This window comes from Dermacentor variabilis, chromosome 2, assembly GCF_050947875.1.
Source record: "Dermacentor variabilis isolate Ectoservices chromosome 2, ASM5094787v1, whole genome shotgun sequence".
In the NCBI taxonomy this organism is placed as follows: domain Eukaryota; kingdom Metazoa; phylum Arthropoda; class Arachnida; order Ixodida; family Ixodidae; genus Dermacentor; species Dermacentor variabilis.
The window spans coordinates 105,612,327-105,639,909 of NC_134569.1; the positions used below are offsets into that span (position 1 = coordinate 105,612,327).

At 42.8% G+C, this 27,583-nt stretch overlaps 1 protein-coding gene, 2 long non-coding RNA genes and 2 other non-coding genes across 11 annotated transcripts in view; 3 read left to right on the forward strand and 2 right to left on the reverse strand.

The window, feature by feature from the left end:
- The window catches only part of Sap130 (Sin3A-associated protein 130), a 117,913-nt gene extending 113,387 nt beyond the window's left edge, over nt 1-4,526 (forward strand). For all 7 annotated transcript variants that reach the window (XM_075681593.1, XM_075681592.1, XM_075681591.1 and 4 more), the window contains one exon: nt 1,672-4,526. In XM_075681593.1, the coding sequence (XP_075537708.1) occupies nt 1,672-1,821 (150 nt within the window). In that variant the 3' untranslated portion in view covers nt 1,822-4,526. The remainder of the gene's footprint in view (nt 1-1,671) is intronic.
- Nucleotides 4,527-7,316: 2,790 nt separating this feature from the next.
- Nucleotides 7,317-12,299, forward strand: LOC142572463 (uncharacterized). Its single transcript, XR_012826086.1, has 3 exons — nt 7,317-7,860; nt 9,348-9,455; nt 11,036-12,299. It is a non-coding gene; the product is annotated as an uncharacterized LOC142572463 (long non-coding RNA).
- Nucleotides 12,300-13,421: 1,122 nt separating this feature from the next.
- On the reverse strand, nt 13,422-21,984 carry LOC142572462 (uncharacterized). Its single transcript, XR_012826085.1, has 4 exons — nt 20,785-21,984; nt 14,614-14,717; nt 13,698-13,761; nt 13,422-13,614 (listed from the first exon to the last, which is right to left on the reverse strand). It is a non-coding gene; the product is annotated as an uncharacterized LOC142572462 (long non-coding RNA).
- A 306-nt stretch (nt 21,985-22,290) lies between these two features.
- LOC142573478 (U5 spliceosomal RNA) lies at nt 22,291-22,413 on the forward strand. The gene has a single exon (XR_012826335.1). It is a non-coding gene; the product is annotated as a U5 spliceosomal RNA (small nuclear RNA).
- A 2,252-nt stretch (nt 22,414-24,665) lies between these two features.
- On the reverse strand, nt 24,666-24,788 carry LOC142573479 (U5 spliceosomal RNA). The gene has a single exon (XR_012826336.1). It is a non-coding gene; the product is annotated as a U5 spliceosomal RNA (small nuclear RNA).
- Between the last annotated feature and the right edge of the window lie 2,795 nt (nt 24,789-27,583).

Here is a 27,583-nt window from a genome sequence, read left to right on the forward strand (position 1 = left end):
ACGCGGCCCGAAACCTGGTGACCCGGACTACCAAGATTGGAAGGTAAGCCATATGTGCCAAAAAACAAAAAAACAAAAAAAAAAGCAGGGGAGATGAAACTTGAAGCGGCACTTATACTGTTCCAGAGGTCACTTCAGCTGCACAAACTAAGGTACACTACAGTCCTCTCAGATGGTGATAGTCGCACATTTTTTGCTCTCAGACAAGCCAAAGTGTATGGCTTTGTGCCATTCGAGAAGGAAGATTGCGTGAATCACGTCCAAAAAGGATGGGGACTGCTTTGCGCACTCTCGTTGCCAAGCACAAGTGGTCTGTTTCTCAAACACTTGTTGGCAAAGGAAAATTGACGGGTGACCTGATCACCAAACTCTGTGCCCACTATGGATGGGCATTAAAATCCAACAAAGGGGATGTTAAGGCTGTGCAGAAGGCTGTGATGGCAACATACCACCACATCACGTCAAACCACAAGGTTTCAAACCACAGTCTTTGCCTATCTGGTCCAGACTCTTGGTGCTGTCAGAACGCTGCGCAAGCAAAAAATGAGCCTATCCCAAAGCATCGATATAATTTGCCTGTCCATGTTTGTCAAGCCCATACTGCTCATTCACTGTCAACCAGTGTATGAGCACCTCTCAGAAGAAAAATTGCTTCAAAGGTGCCAGCGCAGCATGACGCAAAACAATAATGAATGCTTACATTCCATGATTTGGGCATTGGCACCTAAGGAGCAGCATGCCTCACTTTTTGCTGTTGAAGCTGCCATGGCTGAAGCAGTAATGAAATTTAATTCAGGGATCGAGAGAGCTTGATCTGCCATACTGCAGGAGCTTCATTTGAACCCGGGGCTGCCGAACAGCATGAGAATGGCCGAGAAAGATAACCAGCGAGCAGCAGCATCAGCCCGCAAGCGTGCATCTACACAAAATCTGTGACAATCTGCCATTTCCATTTGGGTAGCTGTAGGCAGATAGATTACATCCCTAGTGTCTACTGACCATTTAGATATGTAGATATATCAGTAGTTTTTGTTATATTTGAATAAAAATGAGCTTGTCTGTTTTTTGCGTTTTCTTAAAACATGAATTTTTGAATATTTGCATCCTTCCGGGAGCGATATCGCAGTAATCGGGGCACCTAGAATTGTAATTTTCGTTTCAGTACTGAGCTACATGAATAATGCACACAATGGTAGGACCAGATTTTTGTATCTCAGTTTTAATATTTTTTTATTGTCCATACATTAAACAATCACTTTGAACCCATTTTGAACAGAAAGCGTTGATGTGTTGTAGAATTGTTAATAATTGTTATACCAAAAACTATTCCTACCATTGTGAAGCTTATGGTTCTTAGTATCCAGATATGTGCCTAAGGCAAGACTTCGATGAGTAGTTTCTGCTCCGTTGTTCCCAGAAACAATGCTAATTCATTTTATTTAACTTTAGAACTAAGTGGCATATTTTAAAAACAATTGCATATTTGAAATCAACATAAGAAACTGAACAAGTCTGTGAAGTTTCATTAAATTTGGTAATGGGGGTCTTAATGAAGGTCAGAATACCCACTTCCCCCCTTAAAAGATTTGCACTGCCCCTGCACTGCTACACGCATAACTACACGCACATCGTTTCATCATTCTCTCTCCCCCTCTCCCCCTTTCCACACAGGGCAACCTTCAGCGAAGCAAGATTGTGCAGGACCAAGTTACGGAAGCTAAGCAGCAGGTACTTAAGGTGCTTGATCACAAGCCTAGAATAGTAGAGATCATCGGCAAATATGTGAGTAAACGGCCGCTCAAGAAGCGAGAGAAGATGTGACTCCTGGCTCCCACCACTCCATTTTAACTCTCACCACAGCCATCGCCACCCATAACATACCTCTGCTGCGGGTTCAGGATCTGACCCAACCAGAGAGGTAGCTGCTAGGGGACATGCGGACAGTATGCACAAACGTAACTGTGTGTGTGCGTGCATCGTTACCCCATGTCATCACAGTGCACTGTATACTCCTCATTGCCATTTCTTTTTCGACATTTTTTTTCTTTTTTTTTATGTTATCATGCCTTCATTGTTGTAAAATAGGGACTTGGCTGGCTGCCTTCATCTCAGAAAGGCATGGACCTTTGTACAAAGATCACCTCAAGGACATCATTAGTGCAGAAATGGATGGCACTGCCTGTGGAAAGACTGAAACAAGGGTGAAGACCATCCCAACCTTCACCTGTTCTGCCTGTGTACAGCTGTTTCATGCTGAGGGAACGGACCTTAACAGGCCTTCCTTCGGTGATGTGTTACCCAAGTGCGACGTGCATAGCAGTCAAGGCACTGAACTATACACTGCACATTGCTCACTACGATGATGTGGCCAGCCATGGTGTCTTGTGCATTATGTTCTCATTTAGCCCTGTTTTTGTTATTTATGTAAAATATACTTGTTTGTTTGAAGCCCCTGTTTGTTTTATATTACCAGCTATTTGGCTTAATTGTTCAATCTGGCACATGTAGCACTGATGCAGCATGGGTACTGCCTCCATACAAAAAAAAAAAAAAAGTTTGTTTCCCCAGTTCAGGTTAAAGGTTCCCATCAATCTTTCCCTATTCCTTCTCCTTCACTACTCCTTCAACACAAGCATCGGCACTTATTCTATCTCTTCCTGTGCGCCGGTCAGTCACTAGCATCCGAAAAAAATCTCGCATGAAAGGCCTGCTGCGAAGTGTGACGTAGCTGCTGGCTTGCCCGCAATAAGTCAAAGCAAACAGCACGAATCAACATTCCTTGCCACTTTAGAGGTCTGTCGCTGTGCAGTTGCTTAAGAATTCTAAACTGTTTCTTCCTTACACTCGCGCACTCGCCCTACTGGCATCCAGGGATGTCATCATGTTCAGACTCTCTTTGCAACTTGTATGCTGCATATACTATTTTGTTTGTAAGGTGTATGTAAAGATATATGTTGTGAAAACATAGGGCTGTCTGGACAAGCCAAAGCCTGACAACTGTTGTGTGAGTAACATCCTTTATCGAAGCTAAGAGATGATGGTGTTCTGTTGCCAGGAGAATGCATATGTTTATGGCAAAGAACATTTATTGTAGGTACAACGCATGATGGAAGTGTTTGCTGTGCTGAATAATAATGACTGAAATGAATGCCCTATAAATGTTCAGAGCATAAAGCTAGAGGTTATCAGTGTGACCTTGAAGGTCCTTGAATGCTGTGGTGCTTGGCTACGTGAATCACTAAGTTTAGATAGTGTCACTTATAATTTGTGTAGAGATAAAGGTACAGTTTACATTGTGAAGAGCTACATTGGTGGGAATGAACAGGTGTGAAATCAAACGAGGTAATTTATGGATTCTGTCTAGATGGCAACCTTATCAAAATGGGGCATTACCTTCAAAGTAATACAAAATATAAATATTCAATTAAGTATTTTTCTTGGCAAAATTGGCTTCCAATCTGCCACCGTAACGACTTTCATTGAATAAAGCTTGATTATTGCACATTTTTGCTGCAGCTAGAAACAGCTTTTATTCTCTCTGAAACTTGTTTTGTCTTAATAAGTAGGTGTCAGAGGTTGCTGCACTCTGATATCTAAAGTCTTTACATTGCAAACTCTGTTTGAACTACATTTGTCTGTCTCAACAAGTATGGCCAGCAGATGGCTAACACAGATAAAGACATTCTCCCAACATGTATCTCTAGTTCTCATTCCTATCTGCTTGCCCTTTGAATGTCACAGTCGTATTTTCAGGCCGATAGTATTGCTTCACTGTTCTGATTCAGGGACGGAAGCGGTTATATATATGATTGTTATAGACGAAAATTGCCTTAAGCAAGGATCCTTTTGCCAATATTTTAAGTGTGTTGCTTGCTATCTTACCTGCCAACGCAATGAATGCTTACATGTTTTAGACACCTGCTTCTTGAATACTGAAACAAACGGTTTCGGTGGTGTTTGTCAAGGCTTCATGCTGTCCTCATATCTCAAGTTTATGGATTTACAGGAGAGGCCTTGGTCATGTGACCATTCTCGTGCATGCTTTTTTTCTTTTCCTTCAAGTTTCAAATGTGAAACAATGCGGGTGTCACATGTCGTTTACCTGCTTTTCATTGAGACACCAATGAAATGACACTCTTGTAACATAGGCAATAACGTCTGACGCAAGGGAGCTCAGCGACTCATGTTTTAAAGTGCATTAAATTATTGTCTCCATCCCCCGTTTGCACGTGGTTTGCATTCGTGTACACATTGTCTTTGGTGCTGTCAGCTGTATGCACACCATTCGTGTCATTTTCCTGCATTGTATAAAGTATCATTGCTCTTATGTATATCTATATCCATGTATGTGTGTGCGTACTTGCTTCTGCATGCTATAAACTAGATGCAGGAAATGGCATGTGCAAAGTAAATAGCGTTTACCCCCTTATTTTCAGGATTTTAGACTCGTGTTTTGAAATGGTTTTGCTTTACTGCTGCTTGTCTTGATCATGTTACATAAAAATGAATTAAATCGATCTCTTGTCTGACTTTTGTTTTTTTGACGTGAGCATTTTTTTTTGTACAAATTTTTGTCATGGCTTTTGGAGATCGGTGTGCACATTGTTTTAGTTTAAGTTTTAAGTGTTGACGTCAAATTCTGTGTACATGGTAAGTTTCGTGCAAGTTTCATTGATGGAATTCCACCATTGTCATAGATCATGGTCTTGTGAAATATATCCAATTTCTTTGTGAATGCAAATGTTGATAAATGCCATGCAACAGGAACGCTGCCTTGCACTTTGTCATATTTCACTGTGTACAGACTGTACATTAAAGATGACGGAACAAGGAACCCGCGGACAAATGTGTGCGCTGTTATTGTTGCTATGTGACATGCCTGCAAGGTTAGAGCACCCATACTGAACATATTTAGGGAACCTAAAGAATATGTGCTAAACCTCACACCTCCACCACTTGTGAGGCAACAGTTTAGCCTCAGTTTTATTCTGAACAGGCAGATGCTGCTAGAGATGCGAGTGATACACATTAATGGCAACTGTGTAGCATTAAGAGAGATGATGTGCACATCCGGTGCTTATACTGTTTTCAAAACAAACAATTTTATTATCTTGAAGGCAATATGTGCACATGTTCATATATTTGGGGGGGGGGGGGGGTCGGTTATTCTGAAAGACGCAGTGGTAAGGACGTGGAATTGATGCTTCAATTCATGTGGCCATATTAAATTATGAGAGGCCATGCATACTTGAACATGTGGCAAAATTGTGCCCACTGCACATGAATGTGATGTTAAATTGGCAAGAGGACACAAAAAAGTATTCGGGTCTTTCCAGTTGCAGTCTGTAGGTGCCATTTGTGTCCAGCGTTCCTCAGACAGGTCCCCAAGGGTAGTCAAGCCTCAATTGAATGAAGCTATCCTTTCTGGCAAAACCTTTGTTAAACAAACTAGTGCTGCTGCACTTTAGCACTACAGATAGTTACATAATGTGTATTGAATGAGCATCCCTAAACAAGATTACTGTAGAAATTGGGCAGTTTAGTGTTTGACATGTTCAGACTTCTGTAGCCATGCAAGTTTGAGAAGAATTGCCAGAGTGATACCATCGTACAGTCCTTTCAACCAAACCTTTCTAAATGTTGGTTTGGTGGATGTGAACATCAAATGCCATCACATTAGACAAGCTTATGAATAACTGTCTTCAACTACACAGGGTGTGTGAAAATGTGTGACGTATGCAGGTACGCTTTGTCTTGAGCACATGTAGCAAGTATTGCTGTCATGCTAATGCAAAGTATAAAAATGGCATCCTAATGGAAATTAAGTGCCTATAGGTTGGACATGAAACAGTTCTTTATCGTAAGAGTGTTGTATCTTGTTATAATTTACATTGGACCTTCAGAGAGGCCTGAAACGTTAGTTTGACCAAGGTTTCTTTATATGGGTCTGAGTTGAATGCAAAAGAAACGGGAACAATCAGCTTGCGCAAATGAATTAATTCAGGTTGTAAGATTATATGCATCCCCTTGCACATTGCTCTTTGCCAGCAATTCCATAAGATGAAACCAATAAGAACGCATTCAAGAACTTTTACATTCCAAAGTGGCCGTGTCGCCGCAGGTGGTACCCACGATTTACGACGTCGTCGGTACAAGGTGCATGCTGATGCTACCAACGTCATGGGTGGACCAGGTGAGAACTACCACCTCATTGATGCCAGATTACTACGCTGTGTGGAAAATTGGGCAGTTGTAAACCGAGGTGGGTCGTAACAATTCTAGTTTAGGGTGGTGACAGCCTTTGCAAGAGTAGTACTTGACACCGCCAGCTAATTTGGCAGGTGAAACTGTCTGATAAATTACATGATGTGGGACACAAAATGGCCATCCAGCAAGACCATGTTGCATGCAACTGTTGGTGACATGAAAGTAATTTTTTTCAATAAACACCTTTCTTCAGTAAACCTCATATGTAAGGACATGCAGCGTATGTGAGTGCAATGCACGATACATTAACATTATACATTTCAACAGGCTGAGTAACAATAGTGTATTAACGCACACTTCGAAAAACGCCCTTTATAGTGTATGCAAGTGGATGTGAAAGAATGCTACTAAGAGCATGCTACATATACCTTCTAACTTTTTGCTTTATGTTCAACGAAATTTGATGTGGTAAAGTAAAAGGAAAAGGCAACACATATATTGGAAATGTACACAGGTTTGCTGCGCGCATTGCTATAAAACTAATTTGAAGAAATTAAGCCAATCGCATGCCAACATACTGGGTGCATGTCGGAGCGTAATAAACAACGAAAGGCAGGAATACGCTGCGACTTCTAGCGAGACAGGAACAAAATGGCTGCTGGGCAAATTTGATGGCAAATAGCGGTTAAATTTTTTGTGTTGTCACCACTGAAGTGACCCAATATCGGATAAGTCCCATGAAGCACAAGATGGCTACTAGCTAGGTTAATATAGCTTGAGCAGGCCAGAAGAAGCTAGAGCTATCGCAAGGTATAATTCACACATATTCAAGATGGCTAGCACTTGATGTCTCCAAGCCATACGCTTCTGGCATTGTGTAGACAATTAGGAAAAGTGTCGAAATTTCGAAAGCATTGCAAGGGAGGATCCAGGGAAGCCTCGACGAATTGGAGGGGAGCGGGGCTCGCCATTGTATGGGGAAAGTGGGGGGGGGGGGGGCACGGTCAATTTTGTAAGTGTGGAAGATGCCAGCATGCATCGGAAAGGTAAGGGGACAGTTGCGTTGATAGGGAATATGCAAGCCCTTGTAGCGTAATCAGCACCACAAATGAAGCGTGCGGAAACCGATTCTTTGTAGATTTCCTACGCACGTCTTGAAGAGCGCACGTTCGCAGGTTTAAATCAGGCGCCACATTAAAAGCATGCTGCAACTTGCAGACCGCAAATGGGACGCACCATAAAATTAATATAACCAAGTGCACAATTTAAGATGTACATAAATACGTAATACACATGTACGTAAACAACTAAAGCAAATGCTGTTCAAAAACATAGCTTTGCATTAAAGTTGTGTTAAAGTGAAAATATCTAAGCATGAGAAAAGATTAGGCAGCTTTATTACAGCGTGTATTCTAGGCACTGTAGCTTTATTCAAGTGCACTCCGTGTTCAAGTGTAGCAGCGGTAGCGAAGGTGGCGCCACGTGCAACGGTGCCACTTCGCGCTCTTTTTTGCCAATTTTGAAACTTTGGACAGCGGTGGTGGCGACTCGTTCGTGCTGTTCACTTGCTTAACGTGACGCGAGTTTTCGAGTGGAGAACTTCGGGTCGTGTTTGCAAGAACGGCAGCAACAACACCGCTTTATTTCGGTTTGGTAAGTGATTTTATTATACGATTGAAGGGTTCCTACTTTGCTGGAAATCACGTTGCACGATTTGAACGGCATGGATGTCAGTTAAAGTTTCGGATTGTAGCGTTCATGCAGTTATTGACAAAAGCTGTTCCAGATTTCTTTAGGGTAGCATTCTTTTTTCTTTTGCCTTTTTGCGACTTGAATGCAGTACTGGCTTTGAGGCCATGAGGGGAGCTGTGTAGCTCTCTTACCGACTCGATATGCGGATATTCATCACAGTGCATGCACTGTATTAAAACATGATCGTGTAATTAGCACTCGCAAGCTGCAACTACGGAAGAAAAGTGAGCAAAGCCACTAAAATATCACTATCGTATGAAAGTCGCCTCAACACCATTCGTTGACTTCCCATATCGGGGAAAAAACTGCTAATGGCCCCACATTTGGCTCATGGAAGTGTGTCCACTCCGCTATGAGGCATGAAGGCAATGCAAATAATACCAATGGCAGGCAGCAAACAACTGCGATCACCGAAGGTATGGCCGCCTGCAGCTGAGGCCAATTTTGTACAATGATGACAGTAAAGAGCAGAAGTTTGTGATGCTATTTCAAAAGTAGCTACAAGGGAGCAAAACATTATCATAAGCTCATAAGCATACATATGCAACATTTCAAGAATATTGAACTTTTAAACTGGTTCAAAAATCTAATGGCCACTGGTGCGATCTTGAGTCCAAAAAAATTACCACCTTTACACATTAGCTAAATGAAACTTGCAATTTCAAGGTTAAAAAATTTAGTACTGTGCGATTCGTCTCAATGCTCCCGTGTGAAATGTAAAAAGCTTATCCACGAATCATGCTGACGATTAAATTGCTTTTCTGTGTATTGTTTTGGTTGAATGTGTATAATTTGTCATTTTTTAATGTAAGATACCTTTACCGTCAGTTGGCCTTTATTCTGTTTTTACTGCATGGCTTCTGCACTGCACTATCCCATGTGACAGTGAAGACAGCTGTGTCGCTTGCAGTGTTGTCACGGAGTAGTGTGAAGTCAATGTAGTATGCATCCTTTTCCATTTTTGTTGTTCCGAGCATATGATTTTTCTTTTTTTTTTTTTTTTAATGGAGCACCTGTCTTCACTTGGAGGTCGCATTTGAAGATCTGTGTAAGCTATCACTGTTCGTATGACATTCTACCTTTCTCACTGCAAGACAAAATCTTTAGATGAAACGATTCATAGCTGTCATGGAATGTGAGCTTGATGTAATGGAGGGGGAATTTGGCTGCAGAGAGAAAGCAATGGCACTAAATTTGAGACAAGAAACAAGGCTAAAACAAGGTGCACTTTGTTTGTTGAATAGTGAGGTATCACATTTAAACTTACCTTTACATAAGCCACTGCAGCTTAAGGCTGTTAATAGCCAATGTGCTATTATGTTGCCATTCTAATTTAAGTAGTCGTTTGCGCTACCTGCATCAGCTGATCAATGTTTTCTGAACTTCAGAGGTGGCTAGGAATGACCCAATGTGAGCTAATATGCTGTCGCACACCATCAAAACAGTGGCAGACTGGTTGGCAAAACTGCTGCAAGTGTGTCATCCGCGACTCAAAGGTAAATGTAATGCCTTTTATAACCTTACGTACATAAAATTCTTACAGTGCTTTCTGGTATATATGAAAGTGAGCTACACTTGCATTTGTTGATGGTGAACCTCTAGGTTTTTAATTTAGTTAGAACGACAAGTCTCAACTCTAGCTTGCCAAATCGCAATGTTTAAATGCTGTCAGCTTCACAAAACAGTTTTATGTTCTGCTATTTGTCAGTAAAGAAAGTCTTTCCCTTTTGAAATTTACGACACAATGTGAATTTGACATTAAAACAATGATGATCAGGTTGCTTGTCATTTGTGCTGGCGAAAGAGAAAGAGAATCAACTTTTATACTGAGCCCTTAGTAACGGTTGGTGTGCGCTGGCACCAGATGGGGTGGAACCTTCTTCTCAGGTCCCATATGTGTCCAGCAGTTCATGGCCCCTAGCCGCCAGCGCGAGCTGGGTCAGTAGGTCGGGGCTGGACAACAACGTCTCCCATTGCTCAGGGGGGCTGGGGATGGGGATGGTGGGGGATTCTTAAGCTTAGTGCACTCTGCAAGGATGTGTGCTAGAGTGCCTTTTGATCGTCTGCAAAACGGGCATGAAGTGTCATGCTCTGTTGGGAACATCTTGTGCAAGAGCACGGGATGCGCTAGCGGCCCTACTTGCCTGCGTTGCACGACCGTTTGCTTCGTTCGGCTGAGTTGCGGATGCGGATGGGGAAGCCTACATCTGCCGCTTCTGTACATTTGTGTGATTTCTTTGTAACTTGTCACGGGGTGCGGTAGCTCTGGCTCGTTCTCAGCCTGGATTGACAGACTACTTAGCTTTTTTTAAGAGTATACCACAAAACTTTTGTCTCGTTTCTATAACAATAATGGATAGGTGTCCACTCAGTAAATATGCTACAGAGCCTCAATTCTTTGTTTATTAATACAGAAATAATAATTAATACATTACCTTTTAATGTAACAGCTCAAAACATGCACCAAGTCTGGTATGGCTTCGAATGTGAAACGGAAATCTATTAGTGTGTCCAAAACTCAATGTGGCTGTCTCATGGTACTAGACACAAGTGACGCATACATACACACTGTGACCATGCTGCAAAAACAAATTCAACAGTCGATAAGATAACAGGGAAAAGAGTCCTCCTGCAGTTCAAAAACAAGCGCGCAATTTGAAGGGTAAATTTGACGGCTTTTAGTGACAAGGTCATTATATCACCGTCAACTACTGTGTTGTGCCAACTATCTCATGCTTGAGTTGTCCTTGACACCACATGAATTCCAACCATGTATTCGGTGATGTGAATAATCTCCTGCTTACGTCTAAAATAGTGCTTCACTTGGAGAATACTGTAAACTAAGTGCATAAAATGTGATGTAATAATTATTTGTGCTGCTCAAGGAATTGAGGCACGATGTCATAAGTGTGGAGTCGGCAACTACATAAAAAGCACAAAAGTGGGGCACAAAGTTTTTGTGTCAGTACTCCCTTAATGAATTTCTCGTAGGTGGATTGATTGATTTTATAAGAATGTAATCATTTTCGTGCACAATTTGTTTTACACTGTTGATGTCTTGTTCTAACTTGTGCAGAATACTACAAACCACTGAGCCCGCCAATCCCTGTGTAAGCAGCTGCATCTCTCCCTGAGGTGGCACAAAGAAGGAAGTTCCATTGCTGTGATCTCATCGACCAACTTTTCGCATGGAAGTCTCAGTTGTTCGTAGAAGTTTGCAACAAAGTATGCCAAGGTGAAAAGCCTTTCCAGTTGTCAGAAAAAGTGGGCCTGCTAATTAAAACATGGTTCCAGGGCCCACAATGAGCTCTTTGTGGTAGGCGAGTCACAGTTCAGTTGTATTTACAATTGGTAACTTTTGAAAGTACCACAAATCATTTTTGCGTGTATGTGGTGTGACAATGGCATAGTTTCTACAGCCCTAATTTTGGCAAAACAAGTCTTTTAGATCATTGATCACTGGAAAAATATATTCAAGAGAGCATTGTGAATGTGCCTTGGCTGCCTTTTAAGCTTACAATTCCGTCCAAGTCTTAGAAGGTTCTTTCTCTGCACTGTTTGCATTATTTGAAAGAAAGTACACTGTACTTAGTGATGTTCTCGAAAAAAGCTAATTGGTCCCTGTACCAGTTTATAAACATCTCAATTACCATTTTAATGGAGACAACCTTATTTTTTACTGCATCAAGTGATAACTAAAATTTTCAAATTCCCTGCAAAAAAGTTGCATTTACTAAAGACCCGCTGTATTAGTCGTATTCATAGCAACAATACTGAATCACATTTGTATTTATGAAATAAACTGCACGTTTTACTGCTCACTTAAGCATCTAGAAGCCATTATGCAACATTGTGTCTGCATAGAGACAGCAAACAGCCCTGCTGCATGGTGTTTTATCTTCCTTAAAATGCACTCTCCACACACTTTCAATAGCTCTGCTGTCATTAGTAGTGCATGCAACCATGTAAAGCGCAGTTTACCTGTGGTGATAGTGGTATTTACCCAAGCAGCAGAAAGTCCCCGTTACAAAATCAGAAATTCCTGCAATCAGTGTGCCTGCAAACGCCTGCAATCAGTGTGCGGCCCGGCCCGTCTCTGGCCGACTGCAAAACTGTTGGCTCGACCTCGGCACCCGATGGAGGGCCGGTATCAGAGATTGACACTGGCCTCACGTCTAGAGACCATTGGCAAGTGACTTGAGCCCGACCACTGTAGCCGACGTGGCCGAGTGCACACTGCATGCTGGCCAACTACGACCCAATATTTCGTAAGCACTGGTTTGCCGTTGGTCATCGGTTAGGTGCGGACATTTTATTTTTAAATATTATTTTATTATATTGCCACCATTATATTATTATTATATTATATTTTATTATATTATATTATATATAAGAAAAGCACCAGGTTTTTCTTTTTTGCCGCGTGTTGCATTTTCAGGTCAACGATATACAGTTTATTAGAGGCATTTAACTCGCGCTGACAATTAATATACGCTATATGCACGTAATTCACAAGTGAAACAATTAAACCCCTCTAATTCTCTGTACTCGTTAGTATAGATACGCAACAGGCAAGAAACGAAACATGTTAATGCAATGTTTTCTCTTTTTAGGTGTTCTTTTTCGCAATCATAAAATTCATTAATTTTTTCGTGCAGCAGTGTTAACAATTTGCAATTAGTCTTTGTTCACTGAAATTGCATGAAGCAGCTGAAGGACAGCGCTGGTCTGCTGTGAGAGTTTCCTATACTGCCCGGGAGGCTCTTTTTCAGCCGTTCCCATGTTCTTGGCTCTGAACTGTATAGCATCCGGTATTTCTCTATCACCGTCGAGAGTGAAGCTTGGATAGTTACAGTGCTCATACAAACTGAAACAAACAAACAAATGAATAATATAGCAATGAATAACTCTGTGAACCATGCAGATGATTTAGTGGACTTTTTTCACATTTGTATACTTTTTTTGTGCAAGAAATCGCGATCCTGGCACAGTCACAGACAAAATAATTATTTTGTCGTTGCACATGCATGTAATAAACATATACTGTGCACTTTCAGTGAAAATTAATGCGTTCAACTTCTGCAACGTGATTCACGCCTTAGAGTCGCCCAAGGAAACATGAGGACAGGAAGGATCGATTTACTGACTTGGCTTAGAATATCATTGCAAAAGAATATATATATATCCAGGCAGTGCGACAAATGAATACAATACATGATTGCACAAACAAAATAGCACGCAGACTGCCACGAGACAAATGTATAGGTATGCATAATGTCGAGGCTGCGGTGACAAAGTGTTACACGTAGACTACGAAAATGCGACTAGAGAAAAATTCAGGAACGACTTGCATATCGGCTGTCCGCAGTGTTTCACGTACGTCTTTTTGTTTGATGTTCCTATATCTATTCCATTCCACAAGTGTAAAAGTGCCACACACAATCCATTCTTATCTGCACACGTATCGTACAGTACTGGATATTTAGTTTTTTTTTTTTATCTGTGGAAACAAAAGCGACTTCGAATTTTGAATTTTCCACAATGACAACCAGACAGGCATCTTGCCTGATTTCTTCCCAAATGGTGATAACAGTTCTGAGCGTAGCAGGTCATTCCCACACTGTGCTAATTTAAGCAGTGTCGTTCCAGTGTTTCCTAGAGAAAAATTAAGGAAAATATGTCATGCTTACAAGACGAAAAAATAATATTAGAAATATATACATGAGAGTACGTCTCACATTTTCCTGTCCCAACTCTCGAACGCTTGATCCGTTCTCATATAAAGCTCTTCTTTTTTATCTCCTGTCATAAAAAATAAACACAAAAGAACAAGGAGTTCATCACACGCTGCAAGACCATTTACGCAATACAAAGAGAGTTTTGTTCACTTGACAGAGACGGTCGTGTACTACACAACGTGAAGGTATGCATATCTTGAATGGAAAGGGCTTGCGCTGTTCTCGTCCATGTCACTTTGTGTAGTTTGCATTTGTATGTGCAGTCCATGATAACAAATGCACCAACTAGTCAACCAAGAGACTCGAAACGAGCTAGCATCCTGAGCTAGCATTTGGCGGGAACTCGCGCCCCTGCCGGCCTGCCTGTGCCCCCATGAGCATGTGGTGTTGCGCCACACAAAGAAAAATGGATGGCTAAGAAAGCCCGCTTCGCTTTCTCGCCCCGTCCTCGCTGGTGGGAGCCGATGCTGACGGAGAGAATCGGCCGTCCCTGCTTTCCAAGAACCTCTTCATTCATTCCGGGAGAGGGAGATGCGACGGTGCAAGACGACCGCGGTTCCCCACACTTTTTCTTTTCTTCCTTTCTTTTCTTTTTTTCTTTTTTTTTGAGGCGCTGCCTATGAGCACACCGCTGTTTCCTTTTGGTGCGTGTGTGTGTTGTGCACGTGCGTGTGTGTAATGAAAATCTGCGTTCTATATCTTGCAGGCATTGGTAGCTCTATATGAATATGTATATAGCTTATGTATACAATAATTTTGACCACTTCAATGCGTAGAACAGTACTTTGGGTGCTATGTATGTTACCATGTAGGTTCTGTTTTATTTTTTGTGAATATTGTCTAAATATTCTATAATCCTGTTTTGTTTCCTTTTGTACTTGCTCATTGTATAACTGTTAGTACAGTGTGCAATTACCTTTGTTTTAAAAGTCTTGCTGTAGAGGCGCTGCCAAGCGAAAGGGGGCTGCGGCTTTGTCAATCTGTATCTGACAGCTTTTTCTGCGCCTCCGCTGTCTGTACCTTTACAAGGCAGAAATAAATAATTTGAATTTTAATAAATATTCATCGTCAAAGCATCACGTCTATATGTGCACGAAGTTCGATATGTGTGCCCGCATGCATGCACAGGCACAGTTCCAGAGTATGTTGCACGAAAATGGTAGATATGCTTCACAGGAGACAGTGCTTGAAAAAACACTTGTGCTATACCATGAATTTATTAATTCTTAACTGCTTGATTGTTGAATGTCATTAGTTCACTGAGCAAAAGTTAGAAGAATTTGATCTAACTTTAGTTCTTCCAAATCAAATACACGTCGCCAGCAGAAATGCTCCATTTGTATGATTGACATTGATTGGCATGCAGCTTTAATTATTCTTAAAACGAATCGGCAATAGCTACAAAAATTGCAGATTTTGACATCGCTTCACAATTCGGCTTCGTATAATCACTTCTTCCACACTCCCCAGTGAAAGCATCCAACTGAAACGTTTTCCTAGAACTGTACAGTCCATGAGTCGCTTGCGCTTATATTGTCCGACGATTTTTGCTGTGATGCGACAGGGCCGTTTACAATTAACATGCCGTTCACAAACAATTTTGCTTGACTCTTTGCGTAGTTTAGATGACTATTACGAGAACTGTCTAATGCAATATCCACTTGATTAAATTTTGTCCAGACTCCAAGGACTTCGAGCCTCCACCTGAAGCCACCACAACAAAAACTGCCGGACCATTATTAACGTTTCTTTTTCTTCCCCGCTAATTAGTTATTTTATCTATAGTACACACCTAGAAAAAAAAAAGAAAGCAATAATGAACGATGTAATAGTGTTTCAAACATATCCATTTTCGGAGTATTGAAATCTTGTGATTTTTCGTAAAGGAAATGTAATACTTCCGCCACATGTCTTCTTCCTCCGACTTCCACATTGGTCTCCACTAACTCTTATTCTCATAATAGTGGTCATTGCATGCGTACCCGCACATATAGCGAGAATAAATTTGATTCTGATTTCATAATTCACTCCAATTACTACTCTTCAATCACTCCAGAAAAAAACACAGAACCATCCTTTAGCCGGAAGTTGATCTAACAGCCAGATGAACTGTCACTGACATCTGCACGTAATGGTTGTTGTTTTCCCCCGTGTGACAAACCGCCGTCATCGCTTTTGTATAGCTGCTCTATATTCTGTCATCATTGGTTTGTCAACGTTTGTTATGAAAAAATAAAATAAAATAGTTTCTGCCTCACTTCTCCAGAGCACTGCGCAGCCTGTCGGAAGGCACTGACACGCATGAACACGTGACCTAAATGATCAATTTCAAAGTATAAATTCCTGGCTGAACCACTGGTGAAGACGTTTTGCACCATTTTACATTATTATGCGTGCTTTTCTTGTGACCGATGACAAGACATTAAATTTGTTGACCTCTGCAAGACAAAGATGCATCAGTGCAGCTTCTTAAATATATGAATTGGCTCAGCGGCTGTCGGACAGTGCGCATGGTCACTTATGGCACGTCACTAAGAAACCAGTTAAACTTAGCGTATATGCACACAAATGACGCGACCACGAATATAACATGAGAGGGAACTTTCGGTCTAAAAAAATAACTATATATATATTGCACAAAGTGATGCCGCAAGTAAACAGGAAACGACGCATAAATGCGGCTGCTTGCAAGGTGCACTTTATTCCTCGTTACTGTGAACTGCCATCGCAAAATGCAGTGAAAGGACGAGTGCCTGCACAATTGCTCGTTACTGCTTGTTTCTTTGTCACCGTTGGAGAAGACGGTTTCTGCCCCCCATGCAACCAAAGTTATTTGGCAGGCAGCAGTTCAGAAATACCCGTTACAGAATTGAATACGGCGAAGCCTTTCACGCACTGTACGACGATCCTCCGGGCAACTTCGAAGGCCGCTCGCTTGGCGCGCCTGCACATCACCACCGATCACAAGGTTTCGATTAATACGCCGTAACCATACTGATGCTGCACTAAGAGCGTTTTAAATCGGGAGGATAAAGGCGGCGCGATATGAACAGTGACAACTCCCAGCTCGCGCACTCTTGCGCACGGTGAAATATCAGCGCTAGATAAAGTAAAAGAAAAATATGACACGTTATGTTCATGTCACGAACCCAAATATAATGCGAGGTGCGTTCTGTGGCTGGAAATTTTGGGAAAAAAAGCTCGCGCTATATTCGTGCAAATATATTAAGTGCATCTCTCTCGTGTATCACCTCTTCTCTGGCTCCCGTGCTCTCACGCTGCACGTCTTCTAGCTACAGCCGGTGACACTGGTAGCAGCACATAAAGAATACCTCCTTTTATAGTATTGTTATTTCATTATTTCGTTTTTCTATAAGATAAACACCAACAATGGTCAACTTACGCCAGGATCCATGCAGGCACTCCAGCTACGTGTGTCTCTGTGTGTGGTTGTACCCATTCGCTAGATTATGTCATTAAATACAAATGCTCATTTAGGCGTAAATCTCCGTTTATGCATTATGGTATATGTTTTTATCAATTAGACGTCATTTCGGACGTTTGGTTGTTTCGATTTGACACATACCATCGTGCTCAGTACGAGCTACAACGCGTGACCACTTTACCAAGCGCATTTGTTTTGTAGCTCGTATCGAGCACGTTAGTACATCATAGCCCCATATAGGAACCAGAAAACATATATATATATTCTAACGCTGAAACCGAAAATTCGATCACATTAAACGACTTTATTTTCTTTTTTTCATACATGTGCCACAAGTGCAGGATATCCTTCATACATAAACTATACCAATAGTGAGACTTCCAACGAATAAGATTTCGTATACTTATGCGCAGTACATGCATGAGTTGGATATTCCAAGAAAGAAGTTTCCTTTCACACGGGAGCTATAGGTTACGTGGAAGCTAGGTCACGTGGCTGCCTGCATGCAGCGCGCAGTGTGCCATTTGGGAAGTGGTGCCATTGTCGAGAAGGCCCCTATCGTCTTGCGCAAGAGCGATATATGAAAGTGAAATATATGTGGAAATATATATATACGTAAAAACATAAAGTTGACAGTGGCTTTGATGGACAAGGAAAAAGAAACCTATACAATATTGCCTATTGTAAGCCGTTCTATGGTTTCAGCCAGAAATTTATAACTATATTAGGTAAAGCTGTATAGGTAAATTTCTACTGATTAAAAAAGGATATTCCAATTAGTCTATATTTGTTGCGGCGCACTACAGCGCATGCATCCATGTTAATTCTTCCTCATGAAAGTGCTTTTGTGGTGCTGCCTTGGGCGTGTTTCTGAATTTCTCATCTTGGACTCAGATAGATCGCACCATTTATTCGAAATTTACTGACGAAAGACACCGCTGGCTTCTCAACTGCAAGTGCAGTGTACAACTCCAGTCAATGTCACCTGGCCAGCTGCAGAGACTAGTCGAAAACATGGAGGGAAAAGAAAGACGGCCAAAAAGAAAAGTTTCCTCCGCCTGCCTTTCCTGGTTGCGCACATTTTGTCTTTTTCTTTCTTTTTTCTTACCTCTCCTAGCTCCAAACTGCGGTTACCCGGCCATGCTACTTGGCCTTGGGCTTGGTTCTCCTTTCTTGCCCGCATTGTTCCCCACCTGTGGATCATTTTCCTTTACTTTTTTTTCCCCCTTAGTCGGAGTCGCCAGAGGCTATATCAGCATGTCAATGGAATTAGGCATGCGCATTTACATTGCTTGTTCGTTTGCTCTCAAATTTCGCGATGAGGTCGCATTCTTCTTGCATTTTTCACAGAGTGTATAATTAGTATCTCTGCTTGCCATGGTTCATGCAAAAAAAACACATCCTACCCAGTCGAACCGAACCAGCTGCGAACGAACCAGTTTAACAGCAATGCAAGGTGTTTTACCAATGCGGACAAACAAAAAATGCCGCCTTTTAGCGAAACATTAGTTGAAACCAAGCAGCAGTACGAGCAAACTCATTAAGAAAATCATTTTAAAAGTCCATAGTTGCAGTCTGGGGCTTCTGCAGTGTGCATCAGCTGTGGCAGCATGCGAAATCTTTGTTATGATCGTAGTTATGTATTTAGTGCAGTATATTTTATGCTAACAAAAATATGTGGAGCCAAAGTTCAGTCGGGAACTAAAACTGGCCTGATACATTGCCGGCTTGTTGCACAGATGAGCGTTTGGCGCGCTCGGTGTTCAGTCGTGCCCTGACAAAGGCCCAGCCTGCGCGGCCGGCTGCGTGCCGATGTAGCTGGAAGGAGACGTCGGGCCGACTGTTTTTGGAAGTCGGGTGGCCAGTGAAGCCAGCTTCCAACTATTTCTCAACAATCGGCCAATCATTGGCAATCGGCTAGGGTTGCTCGAGTATTGGCTATAATCGGTCGTGGAAATGGCATATGTGTATTTTGCCTATGGATCCATGCCGTTTCATACCAGGAAAGCCTACTGGCACATACGATGCGCATGCAGTGCAACCTACTCAAGGCCCGTGGAACAAGGGAAATAGAATCGTGCATTTGTGGCAATATTTCAGACGGACATGCTTATTAAGTGCGCTGCTACAGCCGGCATGCATGATATAGTATGCTATTGAATATTGTATAATACGAATATTACATAATACGGCAATATCTATATTAGCACTGTTCCAGTTGGAAACTTGTACTTTTTATGTCTTTACCATTTGAAATGCCCCCCTTGCTTTGTGCCGTGCCATAGGGCATAAAGCAAGGGGGCATTTATTTATAAATAAATAAATAATACTGATCCACTAGCATTGCAAAACAATGGTCCTTTGCGACTCTGAAAATGTAGAACAATTTACAAGCACGGTGCTTGAACTTTGAGAATAGCTGAACAAAATCAGTGGACTGCAATGTATTATCTGTACTCAGTCTGTCATCATCATTATCATCATCATCAGCCTATTTTATGTTCACTGCAGGACGAAGATGTCTCTCTGCGATCCCCAATCACCCCTGTCCTGCACCAACCGATTCCAACTAGCGCCTGCGTATTGCCTAATTTCATAGCCCCACCTAGTCTTCTGCCATCCTCAACTGCACTTCCCTTCTCTTGGCACCCATTCTATAACCCTAATGGTCCACCGGTTATCTAACCTACGCATCACATGACCTGCCCAGCTCTATTTTTTTCTCTTAATGTCAGTTAGAATATTGGCTGTCCCCATTTGCTCTCTTATCAGAGAGCTCAGTATGCACTTAGGCTGAACTGCGACACTTGGTTACGCTCTATCTTAAATTGTTAAAAATAAAGGGGAATAATGAAAAGTCCCTTTTTCTGCAATAAATGCGTAGTGGCAGACGTCATACTTTGTTTGAAAACCTCCAATTGTGTTTCGTTACCAACTTTGGTAGACATTACGGTTGGTTAATGTTGACACCATTTGGTCACTAGAAATGCCAATACTTGCATAAGCTTAGGCAAAAGCTGTTGTCTTGCAATTTAAAAGGAAGGTGTGGGAGAAAAATATGTAGAACACAAATACATTTCTTTGTGAACGTTGGGATAACTATATCAGTATTGGTGCTATGTATTGACAAAAAGTATTTTTTGCACTGTATTTATTACTTCTTTAAGTGATTATCAATTTGATGTTTCTGCTATATTACAGTGGCATGAAATCAAGGGCTTGACAGCAGCTCATCTGGTAGGGAACTAATTTGGCACAAAAAAGGACACTGACCACAGTCTAAGTGAAAATATTACTGTGGTTGCCTTTCTTAATCGTGCTTTTGTAGTGACATCTAAAACAAGAATTCAAATTTCAAGGATCATAAACGTGATGAGTAGAGTTAACTATAACACCTATCAAGCTAAAGCAAACATGGACAGTGAATGTCTACACCACACCTAAAGCAGTGCTTCCCAAGGTGCCTAGTAGCCGTAAGTGGAGGGAGTATTAGCTGAGCTACCAGCTAGTTTGCAGAGGAATAGGTCTAGAGTACAGCTTACAGAAGATGGCTACTACCTGTGGCCCGAGCTAGATCAAGCTGGACGGTAGGTGTGTAATAGCTAGCTGCGTGCTTCCTGGGGTTCGATTTGCCTGCACTACCTGAATCAGTTCAAGAGGTGCTGCACCATGCCATTCGTTTCAGCGGCGCAGTTAATGGTGTCCTTTGAACCACGCCGTTCGTTTCACAAGGTGCAGGGGTGATTCACGATTTTGCTGCGCCCTCTCTACTGTATGTGCCGACTTGATGCATACAGACAGGTGCGAAACAGCAGCGCTGCAGACGACACGGCACGCGTGCGCAAGCGCCGTTGTAGCCCGCTGACGCGCGTCTGCTGTGTCTACGTAAGCGCAGGTAGCACTTTCGCCTCGGAAGCTGATCATACCAGATGTTCAGGATCCTCTCAAACACTCCATGCAGATTAGTCGGACAACTGATAACGCTTGCACTGCGTCCCCACCTCGGCATTCGTTTCGAGTGTCGCGCTGTGCATGCATCGCAGAAATCGAGCCGCACAACCTCTGAACTTCTCGTGAATCGCCGTGGACTGGGTTGACAGTGGCGCAGGCGAATCGAACGGATCTGCACCACCCTGAACCTGCACATCTATGTTTGCGTGTTGCGGTAGTACTGTGGCGCGTAGTCACCTACGTATGCTCACAACTGAGGTCTTTTCAGCAGATGTGTTTATTTGCGTGAAACGGAAGAGCCCGTGCCGCTCATGCACCTGCCAAAATGGCCGCTGTGCTCTGCTGCACAAGGCAAAGAATGAACATTTCGGGCAGAGCAATGCAAGACCTTGAAAACTCTGATGACACAGTTGGCATCTACAAAGGGGCGCCGCGTAATCAACGAAGTCTGTCTCAACGAGTGTCAGCGCGACACTCATTGCCACAGATTCATGCTTTCGACTCCCAGGCCGAGCGGCAAGTAAAAACACGGCCGCTCACTTTTGATCGTGCTACGCGCCGCAATTTCTGCCAATGAACGTGCGCCTCCATCTATCAATAGAGCATTTATGCGCTAACGAAGTCTATTACAGCAATAAATTATGCAGTCTGCTGTTTGTCGTGTATCCCGCGATACACAAAACACAAGTACAAGCCACAACCATGCCACAACTGCAACAACTTCCAAAACAGGCTGCGCGCACTACAAGTGACCACATAAACGCTCCAAAGAACAAAAAGTAAACTAGATAGCTGCGTGAAAAAAATCTGTTCTACTAAGCATTTTCACAAATAAATAGAACGTATGAAACGTTACAATTCACTGATACGCTACAAAAAGGTACGCAAATGTTTTTGTACGGCATTGAAAGCTTGCGCCATCTCTTGGCACACAATGATGTCAAAATGCCTCGCGTCTTGAAAAGTTGCTAGTGCATTATTTCAATCACAAAGTCAAATTTTTGACATTTTGGCACAGCATAGCTGTGTTTCTAATTAAAAGAAAGTGTCTAATGGGGCTTTCACATGAGTCAACAGAGAGACTTCAGGTTTATATTACTGGAGCGTCAAGAAATATTGATTCAAATGGTGCAGTTCACTGGCTTTTGAGGCACGGTTTTCATATGTGCACTCCCTAGACTCGCACGGCTTCAGTTAACGCTCAGGCCTCTCCTCAAATCCTCGAACTAATCTTTCGCCTTTTACTAAAGATTACCGTGGGGAGGGGCATTCCAATGAGCCTATAGGCCAATTTTTGAGAGGCCCTGTCCGTTTGGGCGGGGCCTAGCAAGGAATCCAAAATCAGAATGTGCCGTTGCCATACGCGGGCTTTCGTCGTTGAAGGATATCAGTGTTCCATTCGCTTGGCCAAGAAGGCGGATTGGATGTTGTACGCGTGTCTGCACCCCGTAGTGGGGTGGGTACCGCACGACGGGGCGGTTCTGACCGCTCCGGAAAAGTAAACATGGCGGCAACACTAGAAGCGGCTGTCGTCTGCCTCGAACCTCTGAGCCTTTCACTGTGGAAGTTTCAGCAGTGTGTTCCAAACTGATGCTTGTGTTTGCTTTAAGTTTGTCTCCAGAAGCTTCGACATCAAAGTGTTCGTGACGCTTGCGCACCGTTTCCGAAAGCTATGCTCACATTTTCAGCGTGTAGGGGTGTAGAGTGGCTGTATTGACTGAACATGGCCTCGAAGATGTTGCGGCACAGAACACCTATATAAACTCAGATCCCGGTGGCCATAGTCGCCGACTACGGAGGAGGGCTCTGGGCCCGAGCCCCCTCCAGAATTTTCTCGGTGGGGGGGGGGGGGGCGATGCCCAAACATCCCCCTCCCCCCACCTAAAGTGTTATTGCAAGAGTTTTGCCACCCACACCATTTGTGGTTTCTTATGACTTGCCTCGACTTTTTCACTTAAATTTTATTGTGGCTAATTATATATTAATAGCTTACTGCATCATTGGCGTGGATGTGCACAGCGTTTATTTCATAGTTTGCTTTATTTCTGCAAATCCTGATAATAATAGAACAAGCGCATTAGAAGCACTAGCAACGGCTGCCTCATCCGTATCTTCTCACTTCAACATTGTTTTGAATTTCTACTGTAAACACCATGCACATACGGAATACAGGATATAGTTTATTATTATACTTTTAAAGAGAAGGAGTTAGCCAATTAACAATTATTTCTATAGGTATGCGTAGCTTATACCTAGAGAATGAATATGTTGCTGTATGTTCACCTCGTTTCAAAATGCTTAGCGTGCATTTTTTTTGGCCCTGAAAAAAAAAACTAGACTTTAGTGACCTCTTCGGCAGAGTCCTATCAACGGCGTGTGAAATGCACGTGAATTATATGTAAGTATCGCTTCTCTTTCCATTAAGAAATGCTGGAAAAAAAAACTCTTCTCATAATTTACTGATTACAGAAGGCGAGCTATTCTGATAATTTACTGATTACAACGAAGGCGCCAAATAAAACAACGGACTTCGGAACGTGGACGTGGTTGTCTCGTGTGTCCTTCCTAAGTCCGTTGTTTTATTTTGCGCCTTCGTTGTAATTTGAAACGAGGTGAACATACAGCAACATATTCATTCTCTAGGTATAAGCTACCCATACCTATAGAAATAATTGTTAATTGGCTAACTCCTTCTCTTTAAAAGTATAATAATAAACTATATCCTGTATTCCGTATGTGCATGGTGTTTACAGTAGAAATTTAAAACAATGTTGAAGTGAGAAGATACGGATGAGGCAGCCGTTGCTAGTGCTTCTAATGCGCTTGTTCTATTATTATCAGGATTTACAGAAATAAAGCAAACTATGAAATAAACGCTGTGCACATCCACGCCAATGATGCAGTAAGCTATTGATATATAATTAGCCACAATAAAATTTAAGTGAAAAAGTCGAGGCAAGTCATAAGAAACCACAAATGGTGTGGGTGGCAAAACTCTTGCAATAACACTTTAGGTGGGGGGAGGGGGATGTTTGGGCATCGCCCCCCCCCCCCACCGAGAAAATTCTGGAGGGGGCTCGGGCCCAGAGCCCTCCTCCGTAGTCGGCGACTATGGCCACCGGGATCTGAGTTTATATAGGTGTTCTGTGCCGCAACATCTTCGAGGCCATGTTCAGTCAATACAGCCACTCTACACCCCTACACGCTGAAAATGTGAGCATAGCTTTCGGAAACGGTGCGCAAGCGTCACGAACACTTTGATGTCGAAGCTTCTGGAGACAAACTTAAAGCAAACACAAGCATCAGTTTGGAACACACTGCTGAAACTTCCACAGTGAAAGGCTCAGGGTTCGAGGCAGACGACAGCCGCTTCTAGTGTTGCCGCCATGTTTACTTTTCCGGAGCGGTCAGAACCGCCCCGTCGTGCGTTACCCACCCCACTGCGGGGTGCAGACACGCGTACAACATCCAATCCGCCTTCTTGGCCAAGCGAATGGAACACTGATATCCTTCAACGACGAAAGCCCGCGTGTGGCACCGGCACATTCTGATGTTGGATTCCTTGCTAGGCCCCGCCCAAACGGACAGGGCCTCTCAAAAATTGGCCTATAGGCTCATTGGAATGCCCCTCCCCACGGTAATCTTTAGTAAAAGGCGAAAGATTAGTTCGAGGATTTGAGGAGAGGCCTGAGCGTTAACTGAAGCCGTGCGAGTCTAGGGAGTGCACATATGAAAACCGTGCCTCAAAAGCCAGTGAACTGCACCATTTGAATCAATATTTCTTGACGCTCCAGTAATATAAACCTGAAGTCTCTCTGTTGACTCATGTGAAAGCCCCATTAGACACTTTCTTTTAATTAGAAACACAGCTATGCTGTGCCAAAATGTCAAAAATTTGACTTTGTGATTGAAATAATGCACTAGCAACTTTTCAAGACGCGAGGCATTTTGACATCATTGTGTGCCAAGAGATGGCGCAAGCTTTCAATGCCGTACAAAAACATTTGCGTACCTTTTTGTAGCGTATCAGTGAATTGTAACGTTTCATACGTTCTATTTATTTGTGAAAATGCTTAGTAGAACAGATTTTTTTCACGCAGCTATCTAGTTTACTTTTTGTTCTTTGGAGCGTTTATGTGGTCACTTGTAGTGCGCGCAGCCTGTTTTGGAAGTTGTTGCAGTTGTGGCATGGTTGTGGCTTGTACTTGTGTTTTGTGTATCGCGGGATATACGACAAACAGCAGACTGCATAATTTATTGCTGTAATAGACTTCGTTAGCGCATAAATGCTCTATTGATAGATGGAGGCGCACGTTCATTGGCAGAAATTGCGGCGCGTAGCACGATCAAAAGTGAGCGGCCGTGTTTTTACTTGCCGCTCGGCCTGGGAGTCGAAAGCATGAATCTGTGGCAATGAGTGTCGCGCTGACACTCGTTGAGACAGACTTCTTTGATTACGCGGCGCCCCTTTGTAGATGCCAACTGTGTCATCAGAGTTTTCAAGGTCTTGCATTGCTCTGCCCGAAATGATCATTCTTTGCCTTGTGCAGCAGAGCACAGCGGCCATATTGGCAGGTGCATGAGCGGCACGGGCTCTTCCGATTCACGCAAATAAATATATCTGCTGCAAAGACCTCAGTTGTGAGCATACGTAGGTAACTACGCGCCACGGTACTACCGCAACACGCAAACATAGAAGTGCAGGTTCAGGGTGGTGCAGATCCGTTCGATTCGCCTGCGCCACTGTCAACCCAGTCCACGGCGATTCACGAGAAGTTCAGAGGTTGTGCGGCTCGATTTCTGCGATGCATGCACAGCGCGACACTCGAAACGAATGCCGAGGTGGGGACGCAGTGCAAGCGTTATCAGTTGTCCGACTAATCTGCATGGAGTGTTTGAGAGGATCCTGAACATCTGGTATGATCAGCTTCCGAGGCGAAAGTGCTACCTGCGCTTACGTAGACACAGCAGACGCGCGTCAGCGGGCTACAACGGCGCTTGCGCACGCGTGCCGTGTCGTCTGCAGCGCTGCTGTTTCGCACCTGTCTGTACGCATCAAGTCGGCACATACAGTAGAGAGGGCGCAGCAAAATCGTGAATCACCCCTGCACCTTGTGAAACGAACGGCGTGGTTCAAAGGACACCATTAACTGCGCCGCTGAAACGAATGGCATGGTGCAGCACCTCTTGAACTGATTCAAGTAGTGCAGGGAAATCGAACCCCAGGAAGCACGCAGCTAGCTATTACACACCTACCTTCCAGCTTGATCTAGCTTGGGCCACAGGTAGTAGCCATCTTCTGTAAGCTGTACTCTAGACCTATTCCTCTGCAAACTAGCTGGTAGCTCAGCTAATACTCCCCCCACTTACGGCTACTAGGCACCTTGGGAAGCACTGCTTTAGGTGTGGTGTAGACATTCACTGTCCATGTTTGCTTTAGCTTGATAGGTGCTATAGTTAACTCTACTCATCACGTTTACGATCCTTGAAATTTGAATTCTCGTTTTAGATGTCACTACAAAAGCACGATTAAGAAAGGCAACCACAGTAATATTTTCACTTAGACTGTGGTCAGTGTCCTTTTTTGTGCCAAATTAGTTCCCTACCAGATGAGCTGCTGTCAAGCCCTTGATTTCATGCCACTGTAATATAGCAGAAACATCAAATTGATAATCACTTAAAGAAGTAATAAATACGGTGCAAAAAATACTTTTTGTCAATACATAGCACCAATACTGATATAGTTATCCCAACGTTCACAAAAAAATGTATTTGTGTTCTACATATTTTTCTCCCACACCTTCCTTTTAAATTGCAAGACAACAGTATTTGCCTAAGCTTATGCAAGTATCGGCATTTGTAGTGACCAAATGGTTTCAGCACTAATCAACTGTAATGTGTACCAAAGTTTGTAACGAAACACAACTGGAGGTTTTCATACGAAGTATGACGTCTGCCACTATGCATGCGTTGCAGAAAAAGTGACTTTTCATTATTCCCCTTTATTTTTAACAATTTAAGGTAGAGCTTAACCAAGTGTCGCAGTTCAGCCTAAGTGCATACTGAGCTCTCTGATAAGAGAGCAAATGGGGACAGCCAATATTCTAACTGACATTAAGAGAAAAAAATAGAGCTGGGCAGGTCATGTGATGCGTAGGTTAGATAACCGGTGGACCATTAGGGTTACAGAACGGGTGCCAAGAGAAGGGAAGAGTGCAGTCGAGGACGGCAGAAGACCAGGTGGGGCTATGAAATTAGGCAATACGCAGGCGCTTGTTGGAATCGGTTGTTGCAGGACAGGGGTGATTGGGGATCGCAGAGAGACACCTTCGTCCTGCAGTGAACATAAAATAGGCTTATGGTGATGATGATAATGATGATGACAGACAGATAATACATTGTACAGATACATTGTGCATTGAGTACAGATAATACATTGCAGTCCACTGATTTTGTTCAGCCATTCTCAAAGTTCGAGCAAGGTAAATAC